This window comes from Hemiscyllium ocellatum, chromosome 39 (assembly GCF_020745735.1).
Source record: "Hemiscyllium ocellatum isolate sHemOce1 chromosome 39, sHemOce1.pat.X.cur, whole genome shotgun sequence".
Taxonomy (NCBI): Eukaryota; Metazoa; Chordata; class Chondrichthyes; order Orectolobiformes; family Hemiscylliidae; genus Hemiscyllium; species Hemiscyllium ocellatum.
In genome coordinates this window covers 993179-1016326 of record NC_083439.1, presented here as the reverse complement: position 1 = coordinate 1016326, position 23148 = coordinate 993179, and the positions used below count along the sequence as shown (strand labels likewise).

The 23148-nt window shown below is 42.8% G+C and overlaps 2 protein-coding genes across 9 annotated transcripts in view; one reads left to right on the top strand and one right to left on the bottom strand.

Annotated features, from left to right (window-relative positions):
• Positions 1–21938, bottom strand: part of gabpb1 (GA binding protein transcription factor subunit beta 1) — a 94662-nt gene extending 72724 nt beyond the window's left edge. For 3 of the 7 annotated variants that reach the window (XM_060853161.1, XM_060853167.1, XM_060853166.1), the window contains exons 1-3: positions 21816–21937; positions 6822–6929; positions 437–604 (exon numbers count right to left, since the gene is read on the bottom strand). In XM_060853161.1, coding sequence (XP_060709144.1) covers positions 437–604; positions 6822–6929 — 276 coding nt within the window. In that variant the 5' untranslated portion in view covers positions 21816–21937. Of the gene's footprint in view, positions 1–436; positions 605–6821; positions 6930–13962; positions 14116–16634; positions 16670–21815 lie in introns of those variants that run through there. The other 4 variants (XM_060853162.1, XM_060853163.1, XM_060853164.1 and 1 more) reach the window with 4 other exon arrangements.
• usp8 (ubiquitin specific peptidase 8) overlaps positions 21603–23148 on the top strand; it is a 67121-nt gene continuing 65575 nt past the window's right edge. Inside the window, exon 1 of one of the 2 annotated variants that reach the window (XM_060853160.1) lies at positions 21603–21933. The gene's annotated coding sequence lies outside the window, so the exon portion shown is untranslated. Of the gene's footprint in view, positions 21991–23148 lie in introns of both variants that reach the window. The other variant, XM_060853158.1, reaches the window with a different exon arrangement.

Below are 23148 nucleotides of genomic sequence, written 5' to 3'. Positions count from 1 at the left end.
AATCTGCATTCATCCCTTGTGGTTGGAGGGTTCCTAGGTGGAAGATGAGGCGCTCAGTAAAGGAAATAGGGCTTATGGTGAGTGGGTGGGTAAGTAGAGCAAAGACCATGAAAAAGATCAGCCAAGATCTTATTGAATGGCACAGCAGGCTTGAGGGGCCAGGTGGCCTACTCCTGCTCATATATATAAAAAAATAAAAAAAGTTAGGGGGAGGGGAGTTCTTCCCAAATAGCGGTATGAGAGAGTTTTTTTATATATCGGAGATGACTGGTGGAGCCTCCACCAATGCCTCACCCAAAATGCTGCACTTTCAACAATACAGCACAACAAAAGGAGCAGGAAATTATGTCTTTATAGGGTGGAATAGAAGTAATGGACAGAAGCCATAACACCAAGCCAAGGTTGACATTGTTCACCATCAATTTTCTAACATTACCTTAACAAGCACTTCTACAATGTTGGTATGGCCCTCCGATGCTGCCATATGCAGAGGCGTTCTGTCCACTTTGGTCCTTGCATCCCGACTCACTCCAGCTCGAAGCAGCACTTCTGCTGTGGAATAGTGGCCATATTGGGCTGCCAGGTGAAGAGGTGATGTTCCCAGCTGTAACATCAGAAAATAAAAACCCAATAAATCCCCATCATTTTCCGTTAGAGCAATTAATTTGTAGACGGGATGAAATGATTCAGTATCTTAAGTAAAATGAAACCAAGATTCTCAAAAGGTGTGAAATTGAAAGTTTCATACATATGGGGCCTTATTTAATACTGAACATCGACAATAGTCAACTGATCGAATATTTACAATATCTATGGTCTATTAGCCTTGTATTCAACGTTTCCAATCTCAGATGCCTTAACATTACCCAAATCACTAAATATGAGCAATCTATAAAAGCATGAAAATGTCATATTATTTCATAAATTATAGATTTTAATGCTGCTTCAAGCTTACCACTAAGAAATAAGAGAAAACCACAATTCTTACATACCACTCAACACTGAGGGTGCATTGTTGGGGACTTCTGCTTCTATTACCTTTTTAAGTAATGAATTCCAGAGCCCTATCACTCTGAAAAAAAAAAGTACTTTTTCCCATCTCCCCTCCAATTCTTCTACCAAATTACTTCAAATCTATGCCCCTGTCATTAATGCCTTTGCTAAGCTAAGCATGCCCTTCCCACCCTCTCTAACCTACGCCTCAAATCAAACCTCCCGCCTCTTCTGTTTCAATGGGCCTGTATGGTGGCTCAGTGGTTAAGCAACGGTTGTCCCAGTGCCAGGAACCTGGGTTTGATTCTCGCCTTGGGCGACTGTCCGTGTAGGGTTTGCACATTCTCCCAGTGTCTGCATAGGTTTCCTCCAGTTTCCTCCCACAATCCAAAGATGCGCAGGTTAGCTAAATTGGCCATGCTAAATTACACACAGTATTCAGGGATGTGTAGATTAGCTCAGCCAGTGAAGCCCAGAACCCTTGAATGAAGAAAGACAGGAACTACATACAGTTGTGGCCTAACTAGTGATTGATAGAGTATCAGCTGAAAATGTGTTGCTGGAAAAGCGCAGGTCAGGCAGCATCCAAGGAGCAGGAGAATCAACGTTTCGGGCATGAGCCCTTCTTCAGGAATGAGGAATCCTCATTCCTGAAGAAGGGCTCATGCCCAAAACATCGATTCTTCTGCTCCTTGGATGCTGCCTGACCTGCGCTTTTCCAGCAACACATTTTCAGCTCTAATCTCCAGCATCTACAGTCCTCACTTTTCTCCTTGATAGAGTATCAGTATAACCTCCCTGCTCAGATAGGCTATACTTCAGCTAAAGAAAGGAAAGGATTCCATATGTTCACTTAACCATCTATTGGCCTATCCTGCTACCTTCAGAGATCGTGAATACACCTTAGTATTCTCCCATTTATTATGTATTTCATTGCATTGTTTAAACTTTCCCAAATAACTCACCTCATACTTCACTAAATTTAAAATCTATTTAATAGAGCAAAGAATACTACTGTGCAGGACAGGCCCTTCAGCCCTTGATGTTGTATCGACTTGTGAAACCAATCTGAAGCTCATCTAACTGACACTATTCCATTACCATCCAGAAGTTTATCCAATGACTATTTAAATGCCCTTAAAGTTGCCAAGTCTACTACTGTTGCAGGCAGGATAATCCATACCCTCACTACTCTCTGCCACTTACCTGTCCACCTGACTGATCACAAATATCTTCCTACAATGTACACTGGGGAGGGAGCCAAGGACAAAAGACAAAGGGATTGTTGTTGGTACCTTTCCTTTACTACCATTAGCATACGCTTGGTCTTTTCCACTGGGTACACTCATCTGTTCCACTTGCTCCTCCCCTCTCTCAACAGAATATTAAAACAAAACACATTTTCCAGCCCCATTCAGTTGTGAAGAGTCATATTGGACTCAAAAAAAGTTAACTCTTTCTCTCCTGCAGATTCCTCCAAATGTCTGATTTTCTACAGCATTTATGAATTTATTACAGAAAAATTATTTTATGTTATTGAGAAGGTGATGCATAACTTCCCCAATATTGACAGGTAATGCTGTAGTTCAAGTAGTTCAGATGGGTCAGTTTTTGCTTAATGTGTGCAGGAGGGTTTCCTGACACACTGTGTAGGCAGGCCAACAAGGAGCAATCCCATATTGGATTTGGTACTGGGGAGTGAACCCGGCCAGATGCTAGAATTGGAGGTAGGTGAGCACTTGATGATAGTGACCATAATTCAGTTATGTTTACAATAGCAGTGGACAGGTATAGGTATATACCACATAGAAAGAGGTATAACTGGGGGAAAGGCAATTATGGGACGATTAGGCCAGATTTAGGATGCATAGGATGTGGAAGGAAACTGCAGGGGATGAACACTCTCGAAATGTGGAACTTATGCAAGGAACAGCTTCTGCGGGTCCTTAGTAAGTATATACCTATCAAGCAGGGAGGGATTTGTCGGGAAAGGAAGCCATGGTTTATTAAAGAAGTTGAAGCTCTTGTCAAGAGGAAGAAGAACACTTACGTGAGGATGAGACACGATGGTTCAGTTAGGGGGTTTCAGAGTTATAAGTTAGCCAGAAATGATCTAAAGAGAGGGCCAAGAAGAGCCAGGAGGAGACGTGAGAAGTTGTTGAAGCATAAGATCAAGGAAAACCCTCAGGCCTTCTATGGGTATATCAGGAACAAAAGAATGATTAGCTGTAATCTTACTCTAGTCAAAGACAGTAGTGAAAGGTTGTGTGGGGAATCTGAGGACATAGGGTTTAATGAATACCATCAGTATTCACATTGCCCTTTTCCAATGTTAGTGAGAATATGGAGATACAGGCTACTAGATTAGATGGGCTTGCAGTTGACAAAGAGGAGGTTTTAGCAATTTTGGAAGATCTCAAAATAGATAAGACCCCTGGGCCAGATGGGAGTTATCCTCGGATTCTCAGGGAAGCCAGAGAGGAGATTGCAGAGCCTTTGGCTTTGATCTTTTGTCAGCATTGTCGACAGGAGTAGTGCCAGAAGGATAGCAAATGTTGTTCCCTTGTTTATGAATGGAAGTCAGGACAACCCTGGTAATTATAGGCCAGTAAGCCTTACTTCGGTTATGGGTAAGGTGTTGGAAAAGGTATAAGAGATAGGATTTATCATCATCTGGAAAGAAATAATCTGATTAGGGACAGTTAACACAGTTTTATGAAGGGTAGTTCGTGCTTCACAAACCTGGAGTTCTTCGAGAAGGTGACAAAACAGATGGATAAAGGTAAAGTGGTTGATGTGGTTTATATGGACTTCAATAAGGTTCCACACAGTAGACTACTGCACAAAATATAGAGTTTCGGGGTTGAAGGTGATTTAGCAATTTGGATCAGAAATTGGCTAGTTGAAAGAAGACAGGGGGTGGTGGTTGATGAGAAATGTTCTTCCTGGAGATCAGTTACCAGTGGTGTGCCCCAAAGATCTCTTTTGGGGCCACTGCTGTTTGTCATTTTTATAAATTATCTGGATGTGGGTGTAGAAGGATGAATTTGTAAATTTGCGGATGACACGAAGGTAGGCAGAGTTGTATGTAGTGCTGAAGGATGTTGTGGGTTACAGAGGGACATAGATAAGATGTAGAGCTCGGCTGAGAGGTAGCAAATGGAGTTTAATACGGACAAGTGTAAAGTAGTTCACTTCGGATGAAGTAACAGGAATGCAGAGTACTGGGCTAATGGAAAAATTCTTGGCAGTATAGATGAACAGAGATCTCAGTGTCCAGGTGCATAAATCCCTGAAGTTGACACCCAGGTTGATAGGGTTATTAAGAAGGCATGTGGTATTTGGTGTTTATTGATAGGGGGATTGCATTTCAGAGCCACGAGTCATGTTTCAGCTGTACAAGACTGAGAAATCCTAAGTAGTAGTGAGAATAGAAAAACCGATGAACATGGTTCCGAAGTTAAAGACAGAAAGCTAATGAGAAGAAAAGGCAGATAAGAGCAAGTCAGAGAATGAGGTAACTGAATAATTAAACTGCACTAATTTCAGGATTTTGGTTTGCTCGCTGAGCTGGAAGGTTCATTTCCAGATGTTTTATCACCATACCAAGTAACATCTTCAGTGAGCCTCCGGACGAAGCACTGCTGGTGTTTCCAGCTTTCTATATATACACATTTGGGTTTCTTTGGGTTGTTGATGTCATTTCCTATGATGGTGTCATTTCCTGTTCTTTTTCTCAGGGGGTGGTAAATGAGATCCAAGTCAATGTATTTTTTGGTAGAGTTCCTGTTGGAATGCCATGTTTCTAGGAATTCTCATGCATGTCTCTGTTTGGCTTGTCCTAGGATGGAGGTGTTGTCCTAGTCTATCCTAGAACATACATAGGAGAAGTCTGGGAATTATAGACCTGTGAGTCTACATCAGTAGTGGACAAGCTGTTGGAGGGAATTCTGAGAAACAGGATTTATATGCATTTGGAGAGGCAAGGACTGGTTAGGGATAGTCAGCACAGCTTTGTGCGTGGGAAATTATGACTCACAATTGACTGAGTTTTTTTTAAGAATGTAACCAAAAAGATTGAAGAGGGTAGAGCAGTAGATTTTGTGACATGGACTTTAGTAAAGCCTTTGACAAGGTTCCACATTGTAGAACATTAGTTTAAACACGTTGGATTCAGAGACAGCATGCTAACTGGATACAAAATTGGCTTGACAGTAGGAGGTGGTGGAGCAGGTGACTGTAAGGACTGCAGATGCTGGAAGTCAGAGTCAATAGGTGTGAAGCTGGAAGAGCACAGCAGGTTAGACAGATCAGAGGAGCAGGATAATCAACGAATTGGGCCAAACTGCTTCATCACAGTTGGGGAAGAGGAGGGGAGCCCTGAAGTAAATAGGGGGGTGGTGGGATGGTGATAGGTGGATTCAGGTAGGGAATTATTGTGATCGGTCAGTGAGAAGGGTGGAGAGGTTAGGGGAGAAGGAAGATGAGAAGGTTAGAACAAGTCAGGGAGGTAAGTGAGGACATGTGATAAAGCTGGGGGAAAGGGGACTTTGAAGGTGGTGAAGTTGATGTTGAGGCAATTGGGCTGTAAACTTCCCGGTGAAACATTAGATGTTGTTCTTCCAGTTTCCTTTTGGCCTTACTCTGACAGTGGAGGAAGCCAAGGATGGAGATGTTGCTGGACAAGTGGGAAGGGGAATTAAAGTGGATAGCAATCAGAAGGTCAGGTTGGTTAGTGCATGCAGAGTGCATATGCTCCACGATCCGGTGCCAGAGTCTGCATTTGGACTACCTGATATACAGGAGATTGGAGGCCTGTGACCAGCAGTGTTCGGCAGGGATTGTTACTGGCTCCACTACTGTTTGTCATTTATATAAATGATTTAGATGAAAATTTAGGGGGCATGATTAGTAAGTTTGCTGATGACACCAAAATTGGTGGCATAGTCTACAGTGAGAAGGTTATCTAAGATTCCAAAGGGAGTTTGATCAACTAGACCAAGTGGCACATGAAGTTTAACTTGGGAAAAATGTGAGGTATTGTATTTTGGTAAAATGACCAAGGGCAGGACTTATACAATTAATGGTAGGGCATTGATTAATGTTGTCAAATAGACAGACCTAAGGTTCAGGTACATAGTTCTTTGAACTCTGTCACTGGTAAACAGGGTTGTTAAGGTGTTGGAGTGGGCTCAAACCACTGAATATAGGAGTTGGGATGTCACGCTGAGTTGAGGACTTTGGTGAGGCCACTTTTGGAGTCCTATGTACAGTTCTAGTTGCCCTGAGGAAGAATATTATTAAATTGGAGAGGGCTCAGAAAAAGATTTACTGGGATGGTGCTTGGAACAGATGGTCTGAATTATCAAAACAAAAATAGGTTGGATAGGCTAGGACCTTTAACTGGAGTGTAGGAGCTTGAGGGGTATATAAAATCATGAGGGACATAGATAAGGTGAATAACAAAACATCTTTTACTAGGGTGAGGGAGTTCAAAATCAGAGGGTATATTTTTAAGTTGCGAGGAGAAAAAGTTTTGAAAAGTTTATCAGTAGCAAGCTTTTTTTTAAATACCCAAAGTGGTTTGTATGTGGAATGAGCTGCCAGAGAAAGTGGTCGATGCTGGTACAGTTGCAACATCTAAAAAGACATTTGAACAGGTACATAATTGGGCAAGGTTCAGAGGGATATGGGTCAACTGCAGGCAAGTGGGACTGGTTTAGTTTGGGAACGCGATCAGCATGGACTAATTTCACCAAACGGTCTTTTTCCATGCTGAATGACATATTTCACGTGTTTTGAATACAAAGTGCAGATACTCTACCTACCCAGTCGGTTGTGAATGGAGCACCATTGGACATTAAGATGCGAACCTCATCATCTTGTCCTGCTCGTGCAGCTTCTAATAGCTTCTTCCCCAAATCCACTAGAGACATCTAGGCAGAAAACACAATGCAATTCCAGCAATATCCATGAACAATATTCGAACATTATTTAGCTCACATGAGCTAGTCACTAATCAGTACTCTACTGCTTGGGAAAAACATGGGTTTGCACAAAAAAGTAGTAAAAAGGAACATTTAATTTTGCAACCATTTGGTTTATTTCCATATGCCATGTCTAAATAATTTTGTGTAAAATGCTATGTTCATTAAATCTCTATTTCAGATTCAATTAGGATGGTATCTGAATGTTGCCACCTTTCATAGACAATGACTCTGGATGGCAGTCTCATGCATATCAATAAAACACACCACTAAAACACTTTAGTTTCTCAAGGTGACAAAAGAGAGTGATTAGGAGACAGGATAGGTTACATTTGTCTCATTTGCAGTATTGAAAGCATACGTAGGCAAATTTCAGGGAAGTGAAACAGTTAAAGGGTAAGGATAGCATAGGATTTCAACATTCCCAACATCATATGGGATAGTCATAGTGTAAAAGGTTTAGAGGAAATGGAGTTTGTAAAATGCATAGAGGACAGCTTTTTAAGCCAGCATGCAGAAGGTCACACGAGAGAGAAGGGTTAGTCCTGAGTTTAATTTTTGGCAACGAAGCTGGGCAACTGGATGATGTACCAGTGGGGGGACCATTCTGTGGGCAATCAGAACTCTGTTGGATTCAGGATTGTTATAGAAAAGGACAAGGTTAGGCCTGAAATCAAAGCTCTCAACTGGAGAAAGTCTGATTTTACTAAGAACAAATATGATTTGACAAGAGTGGACATACAGCAGATAATTTCATAGAACAAAGAACATTACAGCACAGTACAGGCCCTTCAGCTCTCGATGATGCGCCGGCCTGTGAAAATAACCTGATGCCCATCTAATCTGCACTGTTCAATTATTGTCCATATGGAATGTCCAATGCCCATTTAAATGCCCTTAATGTCTGCGAGTCTACTCCTGTTCCAGGTAGGCCATTCCATGCCCCTACTACTCTGAGTAAAGAAACTATCCCTGATATCTGTCCTAACTCTATCATCCCTCAATTTAAAGCTAGGTTCCCTCGTGTTAGCCTTCACCATCAGAGGAAAAAAGGTTCCAACTGTCCACCCTATGTATCCTTCGGATTATCTTGTGTCTCAATTAAGACAACTCTCAACCTTTTTCTCTCCAATGAAAACAGTCTCAGTTCCCTCAGCCTTTCCTCGTAAGACCTTCCTTCCATACCAGGCAACATCCTAGTAAATCTCCTCTGAACCCTTTCCAAAGCTTCCACATCCTTCCTATAATCCGGTGACCACAACCGTATGCAATACTCCAGGTGCTGCCTTACCAGTGTCTTGTAAAGCTGCAGCATGACCTCGTGGCTCCAAAACTCAATCCCCTACCAATAAACACCAAACATGAAATGCCTTCTTAATCACCCTACCAACCTGGGTGGCAACTTTCAGGAATTTATGCACCTGGACACAGATCTGTTATTTTACACTGCCAAGAATTTTGCCATTAGACCAGTACTACATATTCCTATTACTTCTTCCAAAGCGAACTTCACACTTTTCTGCATTAAACTGCATTTGCCACTTCTCAGCCCAACTCTACATCTTATCTATGTCCCTCTGTAACCCACAATATCCTGCGGCACTATCCACAACTCTGTAAATTTGCGGATAGCACAAAGTTAGGCAAACTCGTCCTTCTACACCCACATCCAGATAATTTATAAAAATGACAAACAGCAGTGGCCCCAAAAGAGATCCTTGGGGACACCACTGGTAACTGAGCTCCAGGATGAACATTTCCCATCAACCACCACGCAGTCTTCTTTCAGCTAGCCAATTTCTGATCCAAATAGCTCAATCACCTTCAACCCCGAACCTCTGTATTTTGTGCAATAGTCTACTGTGTGGAACCTTATCAAACACATTACTGAAGTCCATATGAGTCACATCTACCACTTTACCTTCATCCACCTATTTGGTCACCTTCTCAAATAACTCAATAAGAGGTAGTGAGGCACGAACTACCCTTCACAAAACCGTGTTGACCATCCCTAATTAAATTATTCCTTTCCAGATTATAAATCCAACCTCTTGTAACATTTTCCAACACCTTACCCACAACCGGAGTAAGGCTTACTGGCCTATAATTACCAGGGTTGTCCTGACTTCCATTCATAAACAAGGGAACAACATTTGCTATCCTTCTGGCACTACTCCTGTCGACAATGCCGACGTAAAGATCAAAGCCAAAGGCTCTGTAATCTCCTCCCTGGCTTCCCAGAGAATCTGAGGATAAATCCTATCTGACCCAAGGGTCTTATCTATTTTGAGATCTTCCAAAATTGCTAAAACCTCCTCTTTGTCAACTGCAAGCCCATCTAATCTAGTAGTCTGTATCTCCATATTCTCACTAACATTGTCAGTATTCACATTGCCTTTTTCCAAAGTATTCATTAAACCCTATGTCCTCAGATTCCCCACACAACCTTTCACTACTGTCTTTGACTAGAGTAAGATTACAGCTAATCATTCTTTTGTTCCTGATATACCCATAGAAGGCCAGAGGATTTTCCTTGATCCTATGCGCCAACAACTTCTCACGTCTCCTCCTAGCTCTTCTTGGCCCTCTCTTTAGATCATTTCTGGCTAACTTATAACTCTGAAACCCCCTAACTGAACCTTCATGCCCCATCCTCACGTAGCGTTCTTCCTCTTGACAAGAGCTTCAACTTCTGTAGTAAACCATGGCTCCCTTTCACAACAACTCCTGATAGGTATATACTTATTCAAGGAACAGTTTCTGCGGTCCTTGTTAAGTTCCACATTTCAAGAGAGAGTGTACATCCCTGCAGTTTCCTTCCACATCCTATGCATCCTAAATCTGGCCTAATTGCACCATAATTGCCATTCCCTCAAATCTACCTCTTTCCCTGCGGTATATACCTATACCTGCCCATTGCTATTGTAAGCGTTACCAAATTATGGTCACTATCACCAAAGTACTCACCTATCTCCAAATTTAACATCTGGGCAGGTTCATTCTCCAGTACCAAATCCAGTAATGGCATCTCCCCTTGTTGGCCTGTCTACATACTGTGTCAGAAAACCTGCCTGCAAACATTTGAACAAAAACTGACCAATCAGAACTACCTAAACTATAGTATTCCTAGTCAATATTGGGAAATTAAAGAACCCCATAACAACTACCCTGTTACTCTCGAGACTCATCTTTGCTATCGTTTCCTCTACATCCCTCAAACAATTCAGAGTCCAATAGAAAAATCCCAACAGGGCGACTTCTCTTTTCCTGTTTCTAACCTCAGTCCAAACTACCTCAGTGGATGAACTGAAAACGTGTTGCTGAAAAAGCACAGCAGGTCAGACAGCATCCAAGGAGCAGGGGAAATCGACATTTCGGGCATGAGCCCTTCTTCAGGAATGAGGAAAGGGTGCCCAGCAGGCTAAGATAAATGGTAGGGAGGAGGGACTTTGGAAATGCGATAGGTGGAAGGAGGTTAAGGTTAGGGTGATAGGCCAGAGTGGGGGTGGGAGCGGAGAGATCAGGAAGAAGATTGCAGGTTAGGAAGGTGGTGCTGAGTTCGACGGTTGGAACGGAGACAAGGTTTGGGGTTTTGGGGGGGGGGGGGGGGGGGGGGGGGGGAAGAGGAAATGAGGAAACTGAAGAAATCCGAGTTCATCCCTTGTGGTTGGAGGGTTCCTAGGCGGAAGATGAAGTGCTCTTCCTCCAGCCGTCGTGTTGCTATGGTCTGGTGATGGAGGAGTCCAAGGACCTGCATGTCCTTGGTGGCATGGGAGGGAGAGTTGAAGCGTTGAGCCACGGGATGGTTGGGTTGGTTGGTCCGGGTGTCCCAGGGGTGTTCTCTGAAAGGTTCCGCAAGTAGACGGCCCATCTCCCCAATATAGAGGAGGCCACATCGGGTGCAGCGGACGCAGTACCCACATCTCCAACATCTGTAGTCCTCACTTTTACTTCAGTGGATGAGTCCTCAAAACGTTCTCTCAGCCGCTGTAATACTACCCTTGATTAACAATGCCACACCCCACCTCTTTTACCATCTTCTCTGTTCTTGCTGAGACATCTAAATCTCGGAATCTGTAACAACCATTCTTGTCCCTGCTCTACCCGTGTCTCTGAAATGGCCATAACATTGAAGTCCCATGTACCAAACCATGCTGCAAGTTCACCCAACTTATTCCAGATTCTCCTGGCGTTGAAGTACACACATTTCAAACAAACATCCCGATTGCTGGTGCTCTCTCGCGACCTTGTAAACTTATCCCTGACCTCACTACCCTCAACTTCCTGTACACAGGTACGACAATTCAGGTTCCCATCCCCCTGCTGCATTAGTTTAAACCTCTCCAAAGAGCAATTATCCCCCCACCCCAGGATATTGATACCCCTCCTCTCTGTGGAGATTAGAGTGGTGCTGGAAAAACACAGCAGGTCAGGCAGCATCCGACGCACATCTCCGAGACACCCGCACCAATCAACCCCACTGCCCTGTGGCCAAACATTTCAACTCCCCCTCCCACTCTTCAGAGGACATGCAGGCCCTGGACCTCCTCCACCACCACTCCCTCACCTCCCGACGCCTGAAGGAAGAATGCCTCATCTTCTGCCTTGGAACCCTTCAACCCCAGGACAATGTGGACTTCACCAGTTTCCTCATTTCCCACCCCACCTTACCCCAGTTCCAAACTTCCAGCTAAGCACCATTCTCATCTGTCTCACCTGTCAATCTTCCTTCTCACCTATCCATTCCACCCTCCTTTCCAACCTATCACCTTTACCCCTTCCTCCAGCCACCTATTGCACTCTCAACTACCTTCTCCCCAGCCCCACCCCTCTCATTTATCTCTCCACCACCGAGGCTTCCACTCTCATTCTTGATGAAGGGCTCCCTCCCAAAACGTCGATTTTCCTGGTCCTCGGATGCTGCCTGACTGTTGTGCTTTTCCAGCACCATTCTAATCTCTGGCTTGTTCAAGATGACTCTTTGTTCTAGCTCTAAGGTTTCACTGTAGCTCCCTGAATTTCTGCCTTCAATCCCCACCTTTCTTCCTACCGATGTCATATTTCAGGTGAATTAGTCTCAGCAGTGGGATGCATTCAAGGAGGAAATGGAATACTGACCTGCAAATACAGCAAAGTAGAAGAAAGTATTTGTAGGTATATTATGAAACTTGTAGGTGAAGGAAGGCTGTGAAAGTTGATGATTAAATAACCTGAGGGTAGACTGGGGGAAAACATGGAGCATGGGGTAGAGAAGGAGACAAATTCCTGCAATGTGTGGAAAACTTTCTGGAACATACATTTTCAGTCCTATAAGGGACGGAACTGTAGTGGATCTAGTCCTAAAAAAAATGAGGCAGGCCCAGTGGGGAACATCATTGTGGAGGTGTATTTGAGAAATGGCGATTATTATAAGGTTTGATGTTAGGTTGGAAAAGAATTTTCTTTAAAAAAAAAATCAATTAAGAATTCCAGACTGAAAAAAGGACAGGCTTTAAGGGGTCAGATTGATTGGAAGCATTTTGGCCGATAAAAATAGTATAAAAAAGGGAGACTTTCAGAAGAGAGATGAACAGGGTGCATGCTAAGTGCAAATTGATGAAAAATAAATATGGGGTATTCAAACCTTGAGTAGCAGGAAGACTAAGGACATTGATGAGGAAGATAAAAGAGGCATATGATACATACCAAAATAATAATTGCAACAGAAATCAGGAAAAATATCTCAAATGCAGGATGGGGGTTAAGAATGGAATAAGGAAGGTTAAGAGGAAGCAAGAAGAAAGGATGGCAGGTTATGCTAAAACAAATAGTAAAATGTTCTTCCGATAGATCAATGTAAAAGATCAGGTAATGGTACGTTGGGGCCCATAAGGAACAAGCAGGATAAACTGTTCACTGAAATAGAGAGTGTGGCAAAGGTACTAAATGAATACTTTGTTTCTGTCCTTACCAGATTAGAAGATTTAATGGTCCTTCGATAAACATATGGATAATAATGAAATAGTGCAGGTTAGATAGGCTTTCACAGGTTGGCGCAACATCGAGGGCCAAAAGGCCTGTACTGAGCTGTAATGTTCAATGTTCTATGTGACATTGCCCAGTAGCAAAAGTGGGTGTTGAGCAACTGAGCAGATACCTGATAAATAAAGAACTGCTAAAAGAAGCTGGCAGCACTCCAGGTAAAGAAATTCACCAGGCCCGAACGGGATGAATCCTAGATTGCTGAAAGAGGTAAGGGACCAAATCGTAGAGCCGTTGAAAGAAATATCCAGAGGCCTGGAAAATAGGATTAGTCCTGGCGGACTGAAGGATTGCAAATATGAAACCATTATTTAAGAACGAGGCAAGGGATAACCCAGGAAGGTTGGTTAGCAAATTAGAAGCCAGTCTTTTGCAGCATGGATTAGAGGTTGGCTAAAAGATAGCAAACAGTTGGTAGGTATAGAGACAGATGTACAGCATGAAAACAGACCCTTCGGTCCAACCCGTCCATGCCAACCTGATATCCCAACCCAATCTAGTCCCACCTGCCAGCACCCGGCCCATATCCTTCCAAACCCTTCCTATTCATAAACCCATCCAAATGCCTTCTAAATGTTGCAGTTGTACCAGCCTCCACCACATCCTCTGGCAGCTCATTCCATACACGTACCACCCTCTGCGTGAAAAAGTTGCCCCTTAGGTCTCTTTTATATCTTGCCCCTCTCACCCTAAACCTATGCCCTCTAGTTCTGGACTCCCCCACCCTAGGGAAAAGACTTTGTCTATTTACCCTATCCATGCCCCTCATAATTGTAAACTTCTATAAGGTCAGCCCTCAGCCTCCAACACTCCAGGGAAAACAGCCCCAGCTTGTTCAGCCTCTCCCTGTAGCTCAAATCCTCCAACCCTGGCAACATCCTTGTAAATCTTTTCTGAACCCTTTCAAGTTTCACAACATCTTTCCGATAGGAATTGGAGACAAGTTGGGATTGGTACTTGCCTTTTCTGATTTACATAAATGGTTTGGAGATTGGTGTAGATGGCAACATGTCTAAATTTGCAGATGATGCTAAGTGATGGAGAGTAGCGAATTCTGAGGATGATGCTGAGCAACCTTAGAGGGACATCGACAGTTTGGCAAATGGGCAGACACCTGGCAAATGAATTTCAAAGCAGAGAAATGAGAGGTAATGCATTTTGGTAGAAGAAACAGAGAAATTATACACTTAGTTCAATTTGCTGAAGGTAGCTAGATAGTATGAAACAGTTAAGGCAGCTTATAGGATTATTGGGTTTATAGAGGCATAAAGTAATGGTATACTCTAGAAATCATTGGTCAGACCACATTTGGAGCATGGTGTCCAGTTCTGGACATCTTATTTAAGGAAAGATAGGCTTATTTAAAACCCTGGAGAGAGTGCAAAGGAGATTTACTAGAATGACCAGGAATGAGAGATTAAAGAACTTGTGCTTGTTTTCCTTGGAGCTGAAAAGATCGAGGTGAACTTATTAAGGTGTTCAAAATTGTAAAGGATTTTCAAGGTTTGTGCGAAGATTTGTAGCTTGGATGCTCGTTGTTGTGGTTCTGTTCGCCGAGTTGGAAGTTTTTGTTGTAAACGTTTCGTCCCCTGGCTAGGAGACATCATCAGTGCTCTGGAGCCTCCTGCGAAGTGCTTCTTTGATGTTTCTTCTGGTATTTATAGTGGTCTGTCCTTGCCGCTTCCGGGTGTCAGTTTCAGCTGTCCACTGTAGTGGTTGGTATATTGGGTCCAGGTCGATGTGTTTGTTGATTGAGTTTGTGGATGAATGCCATGCCTCTAGGAATTCCCTGGCTGTTCTCTGTTTGATTTGCCCTATGATAGTAGTGTTTTCCCAGTCGAATTCATGTTGCCTGTTGTCTGAGTGTGTGGCTACTAGGGATAGCTGGTCGTGTCGTTTCGTGGCTAGTTGATGTTCATGTATGCGGTTCCTCTTCCTCTTTTCGCACTATTCAAAAGAGCTACAACACACGGCAGTACACCAGAACTGCAAAAAGAGGAAGAGGAACACCTATACAAGGTATTTGCCAAAAACGGATACCCGCGCAACTTTATCAACAGATGCCTAAGAGATAGACCACGGAACAAGGACATGCCACAACCAAAAGGACTAGCCACACTACCATACATCAGGAGCGTGTCAGAACTGACAGCCAGACTACTGCGACCCTTAGGACTCATAACGGCACACAAACCAACAGCCACGCTCAGACAACAACTTACTAGAACAAAGGAGCCAATACCCAACATGAGCAAAACTAATGTAGTTTACAAAATACCATGCAAGGACTGCACAAAACACTATATAGGACAAACAGGAAGACAGCTAACAATCCACATACATGAACATCAACTAGCCACGAAACGACACGACCAGCTATCCCTAGTAGCCACACACAAACAACAAGCAACATGAATTCAACTGGGAAAACACTACTATCATAGGGCAAGCCAGACAGAGAACAGCCAGGGAATTCCTAGAGGCATGGCATTCATCCACAAACTCCATCAACAAACACATCGACCTGGACCCAATATACCAACCACTACAGCGGACAGCTGAAACTGACACCCGGAAGCGGCAAGGACAGACCACTATAAATACCGGAAGAAACATCAAAGAAGCGCTTCGCAGGAGGCTCCAGAGCACTGATGATGTCTCCTAGCCAGGGGACGAAACGTTTGCAACAAAAACTTCCAGCTGTAAAGGATTTTCTATTTACACTAGTTTGTATGTCAGTAATGGGGGGAGTCACAATTTCAAGATTGTCAGCAAGATGCTAGGAGTTCTGACAGGTGAGAGTACATTGGGTTGGGACATCTCGTTGGCCTGGACGGGTTGGACCAAAGGGTCTGTTTCCATGCTGTACATCTCTATGACTTGGAATGCACTGCTCAGAGAGTGTGTGGGGAAGGTACATTCAACAGGAGGTTTCAAACAAAGATGGATTTTCGGAACAACCTTGATTATCTGAACGAGATGGGCAAGGAGTATTTTGTTCGGATAACTGATCAGATTGTAAACAAAGGAAGCCATGCTGAACATAATACATTTAAAAAAAAATGTTTACAAAATGTGTACAAACACTAGATACTGCTTAAAAATTCATGATATTTTACAAAACAAAATTCACTGTGTGTGAATAAAACTCATTGAGGTAGGGGCCAAACCCCCAAATATTCTTCAAGACTCTACATATTTCAGAAGAGATTTGTGGATCTAACGCTGTGCTCTACCAGAGTTTGCTAAAATCTATAATTTTGATGAGTCTGCTACTTAAATGAACTAATCTCTTTGCATTCTGCAAATTGAAGATTTTTAAATGTTTTGTTCAGAAGTATCTTGGTATTTCAGCAGCAGGAAATAATACTAGAGCAACATTCCAGGCTGCGAGGAGCAAATTGCAAAAGTCTGGTTAAACTGAGAAGGACTAAACCCTCCCCATTACATAAACACAAAATCCCAGCATTAAACAAGGTTTCAAAAGCTTCTAAAATCACAAGAGCATTAGTCAGTTTCTGTTGAACTCTGTGTGGCGATAGAAAGACAGAAGCACTGCCTCGCTCATATGTTTGCTTTCTCCGTCAAATTTTCATGAATGGCCTGATAAAGTGATGGAAATAAAGTACTTACTTTTGCCAAGGGCTATGTAACTAACCCTTATGTAATAAAACATCCAGTCGCTGTTGCTTGAGGTGCTGGTGTTTTTGTTTTTGTCAGCATTTTCACATGTTCTTCAGTACAGGTAATCCAAATTCACTTTTAATCATTGTAAACAAAAGACATGATCATCACACCAGTGTCACTAATACCCTTTTGATGTAACGTGTTTACAGGACCTGGAGATCTTGTTCGGATAATCCGAAATTCAGATAATTGTTTATTGGATAACTGAAGTTGTTTTGAAGATTTGAAAATGATGAATTTAGTGGGCTACAGAGATAGGCCAAAGAATGGGACCAGTCAGATAGTTCCTTTCTAAATAAATTCCCCCTCATTTATATCTCCACTCTGGAGGCTTCCTGCCTCTATTCTGATGAAGGGCTTCTGCCCGAAACGTCGATTTTCCTGCTCCTTGGATGCTGCCTGACCTGCCGTGCTTTTCCAGCACCACTCTGATCTAGACTCTGGTTTCCAGCATCTACAGTCCTCACTTGTGCCTAGCTTTTTCAAAAGCAGATACAAACCTGATGGATGGAATGGGCTCGCTATGAAGTTTAAAACTCAATTATTTTATGATATATAGATAGTACAGGGCCAATATGTTCCTATAAAGAAAAAAAAAGGTTGGACCAGCAAATCCTGTAAAACACTGAAAATCAATAGATATACAATATTTGATCGAGAGAGAAAAGGAAGGATTATGGCAGATACCAAGAGCACAAAACCGAAGCTTTTGGAGGAGTAGACAATGTACAAGAGAAAAGTTGAAACGATTAGGAATACTGAAAAGGTAATTTTTTTTTAAAATCCCAAGTTTTTTTTAATAAGTATATTAAAGGTGAAAGAATAAGAGGGAAAGAGTAGGGCCCATTAAGAACCCACTGTAATAGAAGATGAGGTACCAGAGAATGTAGGTCAGCATTCACTAGTGAGGGGGACAACGTGAGTATAGAAATCAGGGAGAAGATCAGTGATGCATTTAAAGAAATTAGCATAGACAGAGACGAGGTTCTAAGTGGTCTGGCAGGCTTAAAAATAGATAACTCCCCAGGGCTGGATGAAACATATCCCAGGATTTTGAGTGAGGCAAGGAAGGAAATAGCAGGAACACTTAAGAAAAGCCAAAACAGACCACTATCATTCCAGTGCCAAAGAAAAGTCAAAGTTAAAAATCACAGAACACCAGGTTATAATCCACAGATTTAATTGGAAGTATAAGCTTTTGGAGCACTGCTCCTTTATCAGTTTATTTCCCTGGCCCTATACTCATCCTTGGAACATTTAGAAAACAATGAGATCTATGTCAGACATGTGACAATGCTATTATCTTAACAAGATTATTTTGTCTTTGGTTTTTTTTAAAATCAAGAGAGAGATCATAAAGGCAGAGGTGACGAAGTGCCTAGTTTCACAATGGCAGAGGAGCGGCCAGTTCTTCCAGTTCAGGTTTTTTCTAGTTTGTTTTAGCTGTAGCAGTCGCAAGATGCTGGTGTCCACAGAAAGGTTCCAAGCTTGAGCAGATGATTCTTGACTGACTTTTCTTCCTGAAATCTTTTTGGAAGTTGTTCCCTCTTGCCTGTAAGAACCTGCATTTGAATTCACCTTTTTTGCCAAAGGGTATGTTTATGGGATATTACAGGATTGGAACAGTTCCTTAGTTAAGTTGTCATGACAGGTTAGTTAAGTTTTCCAACAGTTAAGTTGTTCTAAATTCTATTTTATTTTGTTTGTGTTTCAACTGCAGTATTTAAATAAGTTCTATTTTGCTTAAAGCTCAGTGTTATGACCAGCTGCATCACACCTGGGATATCCACTACACGTATACCTTTAAAATAAGAAAATGTTACGGTCTAGGCTACCATCTTAAAATATTTTGAGGGGGTCTGGCCTGGTCCATAACAGACTATTTATTGACTTTAGCTCTGCCTTTAACATCATAATTCCAACAAAACCCATCTCCAAACTCAGACCTAGGACTCTGCTCCCCCCTCTACAACTGGATCCTCAACTTCCTGACCTGCAAACTGCAATCACTAAGGATAGGCAAAAGCACATCCTCCACAGTGCCCCTGCTCCAGCATACTCAGCCCCTCACTATACTCCTTATAGACTCATGATTACATGGCTGAATTCAGCTCTAACTCCATTTACAGATTTGCTGATGACACCGCCCTAATGGGTTGGATCTCAAAAAATGATGAGAGTCCAGGTAAGAGAGCTTAGTGACAACAGTGATAAAGATAGCAATCTTTCCCTCAATGTCAGCAAAAATGAAAAAGCAGCTGGTTATCAACTTCAGGAAGCAGAGTGGAGGACTTGCCCATGTCTGTATCAATGGTGCTAAGGTGGAGGTGGTCAAGAGCTTCAAGTTATCGGAGCATATATCGCCAATCTATCCTGTTTCATCCACATCGATGCTACAGTCAAGAAGGTACACCAACACCTTTATTTCCTCAGAAGGTTATGGAAGTTTGACATGGCTATATGACTCATCAATTTTTAATAAGCTGCTCTCTATGGTGCATCTATCTAGGTGCATCACATCTTAGTACAGCAACCACTCTGCCCAAGACTGCACAAAACTAGAATGTTGTGAAAGCAGGTAAGCCAATCACTAAAACCAGCCTTCTTCCCATTGACTCAGTCTATACTTCCTGCTGCCTTAGGAAAGTAGCCAACATAATCAAAAACATCTCCCACTGCAGTTATACTCTGTTACATTGGGCAGAAGATGCAAATGTTTGAAAACACTAACAGGTTTAAGGACAGCTTCTTCCCCACTGTTATCACACTTATGAAGAACACCTCATTGATTAGAGTTGATCTTTTTATGTAGCTGCAACACTATTTCTGCATTCTTTTCTATTACCCTGATGGACTGATGTAAAGTTAGATTTGTCTGATTAGCACACAAAACAACATTTTTCAGTGTATCTCAATATATGTGACAACAATCAAATCAAATGTGGTACTATTATTCAAGAGAGCAAGGGTTAAACAAAGAAACTATAGGCCAGTCAGTATAAACTCAGTGGTGGGAAAACTATTGGAAGCAATTCTGAGAAGCAAAATCAATCTATATTTGGAAAGGCAGGGGTTAATCAAGACAATCTGGCATGGTTTTGTCAAGGGGTTGGAGGGTTATGTCTGATTTGAGAGAATTTTTCAAAGACCAGGAATGGAGATGACGGCAGTGATTTTGATCTAGTCTATTTGATCTTCAGCAACGCTTTTCATAAGGTCCAACATAGGAGACCAATAGTAAGGGAACAGCCCATGGGAATCCAAGGAAAGTTTGGAAATGGGATCCAGAAGTGGCAAAATCAGAGGGAGAGAGTTGAGGGGTATTTTGCCTCACATGAAGTTTATGCCAGTGAGGTTCCACACCGGTGTGTTGGCACCCTCGCTTTTTGCAGTTTAATCAGCAAGTTTACAATAAACCAAATTTTTGGGATGATAAATAGTGAGGACAATAGTCTCAGGTAACAGGAGGATATATACAGGCTCGTCAGATGGGCTGATCAGTGGCAAATGGAATTCAATCTGGATAAATGTGAAGTGATGCACTTGGGCAGGACAAACAAATAAGGGAACAAATAAACAGTAGGACCCTGGGAAGCACAGAAGATCAGAGGGACTTTGATGTACACTTACACCAGTCTTTAAGGTTTCAAGACACATAGATTAACATACATGGGACTGACTTATTAGCTGTGGTATGGAACTTCAAAGCAGGGAGATTATGCGGAGACTATATGTAAAGTTGATTAGGCCACAGATCAGAGAATTGAATACAGTTCTGCAATCTACATTATAGAAAGAAAGTGATAACATAGGACTAAGTGCAGAGATTTACCACGATGCTGCCTTGGCTGGAGTTTGTTTTGAGGAGCTGACCTGGGGGTTGCAGTGAGAGACTCACTGAGATCTTTGTAGAGAGAGGAAGCATCCTTGCAAGAAGATTCACAGTAAGGTTAAAATCAACTAGGCAAAATTAGAGTCAAGATTAGAGAAAAGTACAGCAGGTCAGGCAGCAACAGAGGAGCAGGAAAATTGAGGTTTCCAGCAGGAGCCCTTCATCAGGATTCCTTTTCCAGCACCAAATCTCCAGCATCTGCAGTCCTCACTCTCGCCTGGAGTTTCAGTTATGAAGTGAGACTGTAGAGTGGGTTTTTTCCTTTAGAGCACAAGAGACAGAGGGAGCACAACTGCAATGTTTGATATAATGAAGGGCATAGGTAGGAAGAAATATTTCCCCTTGGTGGACTATGGGGCATAGATTTGAAATTAGAGGTGGAAGGTTTAGACGTGATGTGCAGGAAAAACTTTTCAGAGCACTACAGAATTTGGAACTCAGGCAAAAATAGAAATTGCTGGAAGAGGTCAAGCATGTCTGGCAGCATCTGCGAAACGTTAACTCTGATTTATCATCATAAATGCTGCCAGACCTGCTGAGGTTTTCCAAGCACTTTCTATTTTCGTCTCTAGTTTACAGCATCCGCAGTTCCTTCAGTGTTTAATTAGAATTTAGAAATCACTGGCTGTAAGGATATAGATGTATGTAGATATACAATTGCGATGCTAAGGCGTTAGAGTAAGTGCTGGAAAACGGGATTGGAAGTGTTGGGCCAGAGGGCCTTTTTCTGTGCCTTAGATCTTTATGACATGGGAGCCCTGTTGAAATACTGGACTCTTTCTATGCCCTTCCTCATTAACTCCCAGCCCAATGGTGAGGGAGGCAATGGGCGATGCTACTTTCCGGGAGGCCACAAACAACCATAGAGCCACATGGACCGCTATTTGCCGGACACCAAGAAACAGCAGCCGCTTCCCTTGGAGCCACAGGAAGCCGGTGGCGGGAGAGCGGGCGGGCGGCCCGGGGCCTTTCCGGGGGAAGTCTATTATCCTTTCAGGCGCCGAGAGAAAGATCAACTTCCACATCCGGTAGGCCACCGCCTGAGCGTGACCTGGAAAAGCTTCAACCGTCTGCTGGCCCTGCGCTACACCGAGAGTCCGGCCTCTCTCAGGCAGCGAGCTCGACTCCACACCGGCCCAGCCCGGCCAAAGAGAGAGAGAGAGGGCGCGGGGCCCGAGCCCTGGAGCCTACTTCTCCATAACTCAGTCAATGCGGCGATCGCGTTTCGCACCTACCTCGGTAAGCGGCTCAGGGAGGCCGCCGTTAGGGTCCCTCAGGCTGGGCTGGGCCGGGCCAGGCTCGGCGAGGCTCTGGGCCCAGTCTCAGGAGCGAGCGAAAGGCGGACGGCGGAGGGTGAGTGTGTGTGCACGTGACCTGGTTGTGCGCTCAGGCTGCTGGCCGCCATCTTGGGTAAGGAGTTAATAACTTTCATTTATACAGCGCCGTTAATGTGATTGCAACCTGTCCCGAAGCACCTCAGCCAGCTGCAATATAAGGGGTAATAGCAGAAGGCAAAAGTAAGTTCTGTTGCAATATTCGTTGACAGTATGGCTAACCTCATCCTGACCTTAGCTCCATTTCCCCACCTGACCCCATAATTCTGAATTGTCTATTCCAGTTCTGGGGTTGGGAATTCCAAAGATTCATGAACATCCACAAACCTCAAGAGAACACATTTTATCTTGCTATTCTATTCTACTTATTGAAGTGGGAATCTGCCATTTCTTGCCAAATCATTTAATCTATCCGTAATCTCTCTATAGATTGTCTGTCCTCCTCACAATTTGCTTCCTTTTCTGTGTTTGTTTAAGAAGCAAATTTTGATTAAAGTACATTTTGTCCTTTCATACATTAAGATAAGTATGTGAATATTTTAAGTTCTACTCATGATCATGTGGATGCCCACTAGTTCCATAACTTGAAAATGAACCTGACTCTCTTCCTGCTAGTGACCAATACCCTCGGATCATCCAAAAGGAAGAGAAGCAAAGTGGTTTAGGTTGTGAATTCCAAAGACACCAGCGGTCAACTGATAGTAATTGGGAGTGCCTAAGAAGTTCAAATTAAATGACCGCATAGATCTTGATGAGTTGATGAGATTGCAGAGATAGAACGGGGCATTGATGCCCACGTCGTTACACATGTGGAAGCAGACTGTCTGAATCATCACATATATGTGGCAGGGATGCTAACTTGCAGTGTGTCATAACGTTATTCAATCAAAATCCTGAAATGTTCAATGTAAGAATATTGTGTGACTGTTACTAAAGAACAACAGTGGATTGAGGGAAAAAAAATCCATCAATGTTTTCTCATTACACCTCTGTATGGATAACAACATATATGCAGCATTGTAAGCCTCTTTGAATAGGGGAATCACCATTTGTGTGTCATTGTATTTAAATAATATTGTGCGCCTTTTACAAGTAGGTGTGCCTAAGTCATTGTAGTATCTTGATGTCACAGTCTCAGTTGTATGATTCCACATTTTGAAGGTATGTTGTGAAAATGGCTGCCCAAGTTGTGGCAGCATTTCCAACACCCTCCAGCCTCCTGGTGTTGAAGTTG